Consider the following 12033-nt stretch of genomic DNA (forward strand, 5'->3'; position numbering starts at 1 on the left):
AATATGATATACATACATACATAAGCGCGCTTCCCTCCCATATTTTATATTGTGAGCCTTAACCTATGTCTGCCTACTACATTCTTTTTCTTTTCTTCTAAGCACATGTTGTTTTCTTATTCAAATTTAATCATAAATCAAATCTGTTTTAGTTTCCTATGTCAAATTAAAAAAAAAAAAGTGGATAGTATGTACCCTAATCCACTTTCCAAGCCAAATAAAAATACCGAGGTAGGGTATACCCAAATCGGATGTGTGCTCTCTCTCTCTCTATATATATATCCAATTTGAATAAAATATCAAATTGGATTAGGGTACATACTAATCCAATTTCTTTCCAACCCTTTTAGAAATTTGTGTTTTTTATGAATTAAAAAAAAAACATAAACTTAAATATGGGGTTGTTTAAGCGCACCCACAACCAATTCAATTAAGAAACTAAATGTAACATATGCATCTTTTTAACACCAACACCAAGATGTGCATCACATGGGTCTCTTCTAGTGAGATCTAAAATAAAATATAAAATCTAATAAAATTCTAAAGAGTGTTATAAGTGGTGTGGTAAGGCTAAGTGTGGTGGTCTTTTTGAAGGATAAAGGAAGGTTAGGAGTAAGGGTAGGCTACAAATTTTTATCGATAAAGTCGTGTATTTATCATGGTTCATGCCTCCTTTTATAAGGAGAGATCTCGAGGCCCTGAAGGGAAGGAGCCAAAAGGATTTGACTCCTATTTGAAAAGGAGATCTTTGATTTGGTCACTTGTCAGGGGGACACTACTAAGGGTTCATCACATGTCTCATGAGATTTCTCCAAGATGAAGTTTCCTTTCGTTTGAAGGTTCTCATAGTACACGTGTGTTACTTCCTTTTGCAGGTTTCCTATATTGACATGGCATGGGTGGCATCAAGACATGTTTGATATGTCCTACTTAATCCTATTGGATGTCCTATTATGAACGACTTTGGTTGATAGTATTTTTGGTTCATTACCGGTTCGTGGTGGCTTCGAATTCATTGCAGGTTCATGATGGTTTTGAGATCATTGTAGGTTCATGGTGACTTTAAACTCATCATAGGTCCTAAGTGGCTTGTGTGCCGCCATGGGTGTTTCTGTGGCTTTGGTTTGATATCTTCATTGCCATCGCAGTCATAGTGAACAACATATACTTACAAATGTCAATAAAAAAACATTTTATTTATGTATATATAGTTGGACCGGATTAATCAATATTTGAATTTAATTAAATGAACCAATCATACTTTCAGATCTGATTTCAAGCAAACGTATATCAAATTATAAATATAAGGTCCAGTTGGTTTGCAATTGAAATAGGAATCGAAATCGGAATAATCTATTCCGATAGTCTGTTTGGTTCAGGCAAGAATTGAAATTAGCTGAAATGGGATTTTATTCCTAAAAGCGGGGGAGGAAATAACCAATTTCCTCAAATGGAGAAATACCATTCCACCAATAATAAAAATGAGATTTTGATTCCACCCAACCAAATAATTAGAATTAACACCTCTATTACCACAAACCAAATGAGCCCATAATTCATTGGCGGTTGGTTTCACTTGACTTGTCACTCTCTGTAGGCCTACAATGAAATAGAACCCCCACCCGGACTCACATACATTTATGGATGATGCATGAATCATTTTGTGTATTGACCTATTCATCTGTCTCATTGGCGGTTGGTTTCACTTGACTTGTCACTCTCTGTAGGCCTACAATGAAATAGAACCCCCACCCGGACTCACATACTATGTTCTTTTGCATCTGTTACATTTACATCGCTAAGCTGACGCACTGAGCCAAATTTAACCACCTTCAAAATTGTTGTAGAATTAAGAAAGGAGAAAAGGTTAATTAAGGACTTACAAGAGGAAGCTTGATAATGGCTGAATTGCTTATTTGCTTAACGATTTGTCTTTTATGGAAACATTAGAAACGTTTAGGTATGGTGTGAAATAATCACTAACAAACAACCAAGCAAAACAATAAAAATGGCCCACCACAATTGCTTATTCACTAAGAGACAGAGTTCAACCATTTCAGTCAGCTGCTAACTGGTCCTGGCTCACCATAATAATAACAATTAAATAATGAGTGACCAGAAAGGGGAGTCTCTCTCTCTCTCTTAGATGTATCTATAATTCTATATCAGGGTTAATAATTATACAACGAGGTTCGTTAGGAGCATTGTTTGGGCCTGTTCAATGGTCCAATTTCAGAAATATTACCATTTCATGGATGGACTGTTCAGTCATTGACTCATTGTGAAATGTAAACAGGAACGGAAGAACTTCCATCAAAATCCAGGTTGAAAGTCTTGAATCTGGTAAATACCAACCAATTCTGTCTCTTGGTTTAATTTTGCTTGGTCAACTTGGGGAAGAGAAGAATTGGACATATAGCTTAAGCTGTTGTTCCCTTAATGGGTCCTTTTTATTCTATTTATCTTCTTGATTCCTGGTTAAGCTCAAAACCATGGTTTTCAAAACCGGACTGGACCGAACGATCGGACTGAAAAAACCAGGAGGTGACCAGTTCCGTTTTTCCAGAAAACTGGATTTTTCACAAAAACAGCTGATTTTGGTCAGCAAACCGCTGACCCAGGTGGTTAACCGTTCGAATGGTTCTGACTTAAAAATTTTTATTTTTTTGTCAGAACAGGACCGTTCGACACGGGAACCGGACCCCTGACCGGTTCATTCTCCGGGTCAGTTTTAAAAACCTTGCTCAAAACTAAGAATTTCATCAATCATGTTTTGAAGGTAAGAATTAGAGAATCTATAAGAGAAGGCACAACTTGAACATTTGCTACGTAAAGGCACAGAGTTATCTCATCCAATGGACAAAAAAGCAGGCTTAAATAAATAATGCCTATATCCCCAATTTATACATTGCAAAAAGAAAAGTACAAAGGAATTTTACAACGACCATATTTTTCATGAGTCTATGAACTTGTATGATGATGAAAAATATATATAAAAAAACAACAAACTCATGTCCAGGTTATTTATTGGACATGAACACTAAGAAAAATCTAATCATACTGGTACAAGAAAAGGAAATGCAGAAAATCAACATTAACAGATTTTACTTCCTGCGTGGGTTGTGCAATGATCTTGGTGAACCCTCAAAGAGATCCAAGAGGTAATTCTGCAGATCATCTGCACTGTACTTGATATACTTGTCACTTTGTCGCCCACCATCCAGATGACTGCCATGTCTTCCCATGAATGTTCTGTATGCCTGGATCACTTTCAGTGATAACGAGATCCGTAAATCATCTCGAAGCTGGGGATCTGGGATCACCCACCCCGTCTGGTTCTTGTAAACCTCCTCGAATGCGAGATTGAAGTTCCTAAACCTCTCTTTGAGAAGTGTTTTCGAGACAGAGCTTGAACCTGGATTACAGATCCCCTCATCTTTGAGTAAAGAGAGTACAGAACTCCATGCAGCTCTCTCATAGTTCATTGCATGCTGCCGGAATTTCCAATTGTGCTGTCTGACCCAGTTGTCCCCAAAAAAGGTCCCAAGTTCAGAGTCCTTAACCTTTTGAACCATGTAACAGATGTTGTTCATTAAGAAGAAGTGTTGCAAAGATACATCCTTATACAACTTGGATTTACCATCAAGATTGGTTTCCAGAATTGAAGTGACAGATTGAAGATGGCGAGCCATTGGAGAGGCACTGTAAGAAGAGCTTTCAGCCTCTTTCTCCTCTTCTATAACTGGAATTGCACTGTGCAACGATGATGCTAGATCAAACCCATCATTGTCATCAAGGACCAAATTAAGAGTATCACTGTAATCAGTCAAGGTCTTGATATAATTCATGACATACCTGGTTATAGGATGGATCCCTCCTCCAGCAAATGGATTCGTGGATGTGTTTGATCCAACAGCATTTTCAAATTCCATAAAAGTTCCCCTAATAGAATCACCCAATCTCTTTAGGACCTCACGGCATTCAAATTCAACACAAGAACCAGTGCAATCCGAGAACAAAGCATCTACATCTGGGAGAAGTTCTGCCAACACTTCATACATGTCAAGTAGCCGAAACAACTTTTCTGGCTGGCGAGATCCAATTGCTATAGCTTCACCAAAATTCAAGAGCTGCATAATTGAAGCCTTTGATGCCTCCACAAAACAAGTTGAACTAACTGATCCAAACTCACCAAAGATCTGGTCACAGAGTCGTCTCTCACTGGCAAGATACACTCGGAAGAATATCTTCACAGCACGGATCCACTTCTTGATATCACAATTCAAACCACTCCATTCCATCTTCAACATGTCCTCGATGCTCAGTTTCTCCACTTCAAGAATGAATAAGCACTCATCCAAGGCCTCTTTGCGAATGCTAATATAAGCCTGGCAACATTCTTGATCAAAATTTGACATGAACATTGCATTTGCAATGCACTTGAGGTCAGGAATTACATCTGGATGGACCAAATCTATGATGAATTCTTCTGCACCTTTGCTACAACTATCTCTTCGAAGGGAATCCTCACCTGGGTCGTCCTCAACTGAGATGGTTGATTCCTCATCCACAATATCTTCTTCACAAGAGCGGAAGGACATATGTTCAGGTTCAAAGGGTTGCCTGTTGTAAACAAGAATATGGACAAATTCATCCTCGAGCCTCACCATTGCCATCTGAAGGACACTGTGGGCCTGACATAAGATCTTGTTAACTTCTGCATCCTCATTTGAAGGCATGCTTCCTAAGCTTTCTGCTAAACTTCTTACTTCATCAACGGCCTTTAGATACTCAGACGCTTCCTCTGGGCTCGTTTCCCATATCATAGATTGATCAGATTCCCATCTTGTGATCTTCTCCTGAATAGAATTGAGGCGTTCTTCAATCTCTCTTATTTCCCCCTTCTTGCTTGAAGTAAGCACAGTCATGCTGGACAACTGGGTGTCAAGATCTGTCAGGATTTTTCTCATGCCATCTGTCAAATTCTTGTTTGTTCCTAATGCCCTTACTATGTGTTGCGCTGCAGCTATCACATGCTCTTCTCCTTCTATGGCTGGGATCAAAGATTTGCATTCTGCCATATCATAAACTGACTACAGCAGCAAGAGACACAAAACTCAAACTAGACGCCAAATTTCCCAAAAAACAGAAAAGAAAAGAAAGAGGAACAAGACCTACAAGTTTGGCCAAATCCTGAAACACTTCTATGAACCAAAGCACTTGCTTGTATGGCAGAGACAGTACAAAGAATTCCCTATTCCATAAACTAGAATGAAAATGGAAATACAATAGGAAAAATGAAGGTGGCCTGGAAAAGAGATTACAAATTGACACGGATTAGTAACAGGAAGGATGTAAAAGATTGTCAATCCATACTACTCGAACTGGGAACAGCAGCAGAAAGCTTTTAAGATCCTCCCCCCAATCTCAAATCCCTGAAAATTGTAACAACAGATTAGAGAAAGGGGCTGAGAGAGACATGGGGATTTGGGAACCAAGAAGCCAGAAGCAATACCAGCCTTCTCTAAGCTACTATTATAAGCTCACGAAAGGATCAGAGAATTTGAAAGAAATATATACCCAATTGGATTTCGATGCATGAAAGGACCAATTTTTCTAGGCTTTTTGTATATACCCGAAAAAGTTTTGTGATCGATTTGATAAAAAATTAACTGGATGAGATTCCATCATCCATGAATCACAAATTACAGAAAAAAAAAAATGACGGTTGCCTTCTATATACACCCAATTAGACAGTCTGCACCATGCCAAACATACTGAACCTAAGAAACGAACTATCAGATGAAGAAATTTAACTTGCGAACCTACTCAAACACAGACCTCTAGCTCAATTCCGAACTAGAAAATAACTGACAAAGTAAAGACCGGGAGACAGAAGGGTTTAGGTGTACTTGGCGTTTATCGATCAGATTCTGTGAAAAATACAAGATCTCGATGACACAAACGAGTCCCTAGATTTCCGAAATCAAGACCATGTTTTACGGAATGGGAAAAAAACTGTACTAGGGTTTCTGGACGTTGATGGTCGGTTCAACAAACAGACATCAAAGAGTAAAAAAGGAAGAAGCTAAAATCTTAAGAATATAGGATTAGAGAGAGATTGAGCTGAACCTGAGGCTGCTTCTACTTCCTTCCGGGAAATTATGCGAAGCTTTTCTAAGCAACTTCCATGGCCGATCCCCTCCAACTACTTTTGGATATTTCTGCGTCCGCTTCTTTCTCATCTCCATCTTGAATTTTGACTTACTGGTCTTGACGGACCCATTTTGTGACACAAATAACGAAATTGCCATTTTCCTTATTCGCCCCCTTTTTTTAATAGAATTTGCCTTTTCATGGGATTCTTTCGTCGTGTGTATATTTACTAAAATATCCTTATTACATATACAAATTTTCAGAAAAAAGTCACTCTTTATCGTACGACGTGACGTACGTTGCATCCTTTGGGCTGGGCCTCCGGAAATGGGTTTCTCTCCGGTCTCCAGCCAACGTCAGACTGTCAGAGTACAGCTGTACATGAGAGAAATTTAGTAGGTGGAAATATGGAATCTTCTGTTTTAGGAACAGATGCTGCTGTTCTACAGGGCATCCATCACACGATGGGCCATGGCCCATGACCTGCCAAAAACATCCATTATCCATTTCTGATGATACAGAACTGCGAAAGTAATCAAGTAAAGCCCCCTCATGTGAGAAGTCTCTCTCTCATATTTTGATGGATTTAAGTAGGGTCTCCAAGAAAAACTGAAAAACAGAATCGAGAAAACTAATCGGAAAATGCGATTAATCGAATTGATCGATTCAGTTTGGTGTTTGGTTTTCGGTTAACCTACAGTCAATCAAATTGACTGATATATATATATATATATATATATGTCACATATTTTTTATATATTATATATAAATATATATTATTATATTTATAAATATATACATATATTATATTTATAATAATCTATTTATAAATATTATATATATATATATGTTTATATTGCATTTTTATAATTTTTTATAAAAAGACATGTATATGTTAATATATATGATGAAAATAATTGAAAAATACTTATATTTTTTTATTTTTTATATAAACTGTTATGTATTTTTTCTTTTAATAATTTATTAAAATTTTTATAAATTAAATGGGATAAGATCATATTCGGATATCCGACATGCTTTGGATTTAAATTGTCATTTGCGTGATCCCATAAGGTCTCGAATTGGACCAGATCTAGGTTTTGTATCATTAGATTGGATAAATTTATGCTAATTCAAATCCAATTTAATCCATTTGCATCCCTAGTGAATGAATTTTTTGGCCTTGGCAAAAATTCAAGCATCTATAACCCAGGTTTGGGAAACTTATAAACCACGAAATCTTGAAAAAAAAAAGTGGATTGATTTCCTGACTCTTTAAATTCCAACACTGAATGGACACATCTGTCAAAGAGAGATGCCGTTTCAATTTCAGCAAATATTGTTGACCTTTCAAACCCAACAGTTTGATGTGTGCTGATTGTGAAATGATCTTGAAATCTGAGGGGATTCTCTCCCATCCACCCTTGTTAATGTTTGCATGAAAATGTTGATTTTGATTTTTCTAGGGTTTGGATCAGAAGGAAAGAACACCAAAGTGAATTCTTGCCAATGTTGAAATCCTTTGTTTGATTGGTAAAAGCATCAAACTGTCTCATGATCCTAAGAGGAAATAGAATTAATATGGAAAGCATTAAAGAATTTAATATCGGGAAATGTTGGTCAAGATTCCTCCAGCTCAGTATAGGGTGTTGAGTCAGTGGATGACTGTAATGGTCAATTCAGAAATCTTTTTTGGGAGGGGTCTTGTGACAAGTGTCCTAACCCAAATCTTCACCATGGTCCACCAGATATTGGACACTTTCCTTGGAAGTGCTGATTTCCAAAGTATAGCTGATGGGGTGCTTAGAAAAGAGATATTTTCTCGATGTGGGAACAACTGACCTATGGGGAAGGAACGTGTGGCAATTGGAAAACATGTGGACACCTTTTCTGCTATTTATAAGTCATATTAAAGCAAATGGGTTGATTAAAAATTTGATTAGGTTTGGGTTGTAAATTTGGGTTTTGATATTAGGTTATATATTTTTGGTTTAAAAGAAAAGATGTTGTATATGCTTTCCTACCTTTGCCCTTTCTTTCAAATCAATGCTTTTGAATCGGCATTGACTTGGATTGTTGGACCGTTTGGCTCAAGAATCATTCATGCAATTGGTTCCGTTTTACTCTTAATCCATTTTTTAGTCAAAAAATATTGATCTGGTTAGTGACATGTTAATCCGAGCAATTGAACTATTGATCCATTTGATCTAGACAATGATTTTTAGTCATTTTTTATTTTAATTAGTTTTTACTTTTTTATTTTAATTTTTTAAATTTGGAATGGGCCATCCATTCAAACCAGATGGTCCAATTGGTGGCCAAAGCTATTCTAATTTCAGGTGGGTTTTTAAAACATTGTTTCAAACTAAATACATCCTTAAAGTTTGGTCCTTAACCCAATCACTGCATCTAATTTGTACCCCTGCCTTATCGGATAGTAAAAATGGTTCAAAGAAATTAGAGAGAGAGAGAGAGGATTGGTAGTTTTTTTTTTCGTGGATTTTTACTTGGGTGCCATGGTTAAATCTTGGGTTGGCAAGCATGAAAACACAGGTTCAAGTCTGAGACCAATTACTTTGTGCAAAAGGAAAGTCAAAGATTAGATCACATCCAATCTAATCCTTCCAACGCCGTATAGTTGGGACCAATATTGGATAATGGCCTTCTTTTGACCATCTAATAGAATGCTTTAAGATTAGACTTGGCAAAAAGTTGACCCAACCTGCGAACCCAACCCAACCCAACCCAAAATAATAGGGTTAGGGTCTCATATCTAGTTACCTGAATGTGAAAACAACCCGACCCGAAAAAAATTGGGTTGGGTTGGGTTGGGTCATGGGTCAACCCGTTGACCTGATTGTCAAGTCTAATTGGGATTATTTATGCATTGTTAGAAGTTTTCACTCTTTAAATTTTTCTATTTAGTTTTTACTTTTTATTGTTCTCTTTAAATTATTAAATATTTGAGTTTTTTATTTTATATTTGGAGTTTAAAGTTAATTCTTTTAATTTTGACATTTTTCATGTAATTTTTCTTTATTTTTTTAACTTTAATTATTTTTTGGGATGACCCGAATTGACCCATGGGTCAATCCTAACCCAAACATTTAGGGTTAGGGTCTAGCATTTGACAACCCAACATGAAACTAAAACCGACCCGAAATCAGCCCAAAGTACCTTGACCCAACCCGAACCTTACCCACCCAACCCAATTGCCAGGTCTATTTAAGATCCATTTCACCACATTACGTTTTCTTTTTCTTCTTGATAAAATTGGCATGTTATATAGCCACACACCAGTAGTCAAGAAAATTTTGGCTGTCCAAATTGACAGGTTGGGCTATCAATAAGGCTATCTTCACATGATATATATCTGTGCGGATCATGGTTTTAAAGAATAATCCAGAAATTAATCATGATTCGATCGCCCAAGTCAATAAATCGTTTGTCGATTCAATAATTTTTGGCCAAAGATTAGGTTTGGAATAAAACGAAACCGATTGCCTAGATGATTACCGGGCCAAACAGTCCAAACGTCCAAATCAACAGTAATTCAAAAACCATGATACGGTTGGGTGGTTGGGTGAACTCTTTGCTGTCGAACATGGACAGCCAAAGTCTTCTCTTTCTAATCTAATGGACTTCAGATAGCAAGAATGACCCTTTTGGCTTCGTAGGCTATGATAAAGCAGTTAGTCAATTTATTCGCCAATAACAACATAAAGTAGAGAGAAAATAAAAACCACCAACATTTCACTATATATTCCATTCCCTGGTATTGAATAGAATGGTGGAACAAGATTCATATATGGTTGGGACAAGGTTTAAATGACGATGATTGATGATGCTGTCGATGATGAAGATGATTTCTTCATATTGACCACCCAAGTTAAATATAAGTCTGTGTTTGGTAAAAGTGCAAAAAGCATATGTATCGATGACTTGATGTAAATGCAAATGTGGTCAAACAGTAAGAATGTAAATTTGGTTAGGTTTTGTATCGATAAATTTTGTATTATGTTTAGTTGTGATGGATATAAATACAAATTTTAATACTGAAATCTACCTATATTACATTTGAAGTTCACTTTTATCTTTTTTACTCCCATTTTATTTTAAATGTAAAAATGTTTAAAAAACAAGCTGGAGTACAAATTTGTCTCGATTTAAGGTTTGTATCAATGTTTTCGGATGGTCAGACTGTTCAACTAGGGGATCATCCAATCAACTGGTTTCGTTTTACCTCAAACCTGACCTTCGATCAAAAACCATTAAATTGATCAATAACCCATTAACTCAGGCGATCGAACCACTAACTTATTTGATCCGTTCAACGATTTTAACCATTTTTATTTTAATTATTTTTATCAAAACAGGACATCGTTCAAATTGAACAATCAAACTATTAACAAAAAAACCGATGGTTAAAATGATTCCGATTTAACAAAGCGCTTGACCCTTATGACTTGTGGATTACGATAAAGCAGTTAGTCAATTTATATGTCATAACAAGAGACAAGTAATACTACGGGCATTTCACCTTCCTGTACCCTCACCTTGACTAATTAAAAATTCATATATAGTTCCCACAAGGCTTAGGCTTAGGTGGTGATGATGACAATGACTTCTCTACATTGACCATCCAAATTAAATATAAGTTACATACGAAACCATCTTGACTTTAATTTTCTCTCTCTCTCTCATCAATTGATCACTATAGAAAGATAGGATATGAGTATATGACCCACAATTTTGACCTAGAGCAACTAGGGCGACCTTGTTTGGCTTAAAAAAAAGTTAAAATTAAACCTAAGGCATTTTAACATGGTTGTGGTGTGGTGTAGTGATAAGGTTCTTATTTGTCAGTTGCCATGTGAGCGTTGAATTCAGTTCTTGATAATAAAATGTTTTTATACATTAACTTTCAAAAGCGCATTAAATATGAAAGAGGATACAATGAGCCCAAGATATTCTGTGATCAAGTAGTTACTTCACTTGGGTCCAGTTTATTACCATTTACAAAGCAAAAATGAACATTAAAATACAAAGAGCCATCAGAATTGGTAAGATGAAATGTCTCCCATTCATCATAAATAATACCACAAATACCTCATAAACAATTTAGGTATTTTATTTCTATAAATAAGTAATGGGTTTTCATTATTTTTACAATCTAAAAGCTGAGGAAACCACAAACCTGGTTTTAAGTTGTCTGTTTTAATTTTCAGGAGTGGGCCTTAATGTTACATAAGAAAAACAGGAGACATGATGATCCAAGAAGGAAAAGAATTAATGTAGAAATCATTAAAAAATTTAGAATCAGAAATGTTCAGTCAGTGGGTGCGTGAAATGGTCAATTCAGATTGTCCATTACATAGGCAATTCTTTGGAGGGGCCACTCATGAGTTAAACTGTTAATTGTTCCAATCCAGATTCTCACTCTGGTGCATCATCTGGTCTGAGATTTATTGCATGAGGAAGGGATGACATGGTAATTAATTGGCAAACCTGTGAAGCCTTTTGGTGCCATCATCTGTGGTCTGTGGATCATTTTTAACTCACTTCTGTCACAATCTCGATTCTCCCTGTCCCCAAAGGAAAAAAAAAGGAAGAAAGTAAACAGAGCTTTTCCTGTTCCACCTTGGAGTATCACAAATTCAATTTGATGGTTGATTATGAGAAGCCAATATGATCTTCTGTGGATTCCCAGTTTCTCACCATCCAAGTCCAACAGAATGCTGTAAGATCCAGCATTAGGGTTTTCTTCTTGATGAAAAATGACCCTTGTCAGTTATAAAGCAGTTGTGGATTCCCAGTTTCTCACCATCCAAGTCCAACAGAATGCTGTAAGGTCCAGCATTAGGGTTTTCTTCTTGA

General features: G+C 36.5%; 1 protein-coding gene across 2 annotated transcripts; it reads right to left on the minus strand.

The window, feature by feature from the left end:
* Positions 1-2873: 2873 nt before the first annotated feature.
* LOC148863315 (exocyst complex component EXO70E2-like) lies at positions 2874-6313 on the minus strand. 2 transcript variants are annotated; one of them, XM_088978106.1, is made up of 3 exons: positions 6133-6290; positions 3856-5093; positions 2874-3753 (listed from the first exon to the last, which is right to left on the minus strand). In XM_088978106.1, the coding sequence occupies exons 2-3, from the start codon at positions 5079-5081 to the stop codon at positions 3105-3107; spliced, it is 1875 nt and encodes a 624-aa protein (XP_088834232.1). In that variant the 5' UTR covers positions 5082-5093; positions 6133-6290; the 3' UTR covers positions 2874-3104. The 2 variants fall into 2 exon arrangements, with proteins under 2 accessions (XP_088834232.1, XP_088834231.1); XM_088978105.1 differs by having other exon boundaries at positions 2874-5093; positions 6133-6313.
* Between the last annotated feature and the right edge of the window lie 5720 nt (positions 6314-12033).

Source organism: Nelumbo lutea, chromosome 3 (genome assembly GCF_056320005.1).
Source record: "Nelumbo lutea isolate HS-2025 chromosome 3, American lotus-T2T, whole genome shotgun sequence".
NCBI classification, from domain to species: Eukaryota; Viridiplantae; Streptophyta; class Magnoliopsida; order Proteales; family Nelumbonaceae; genus Nelumbo; species Nelumbo lutea.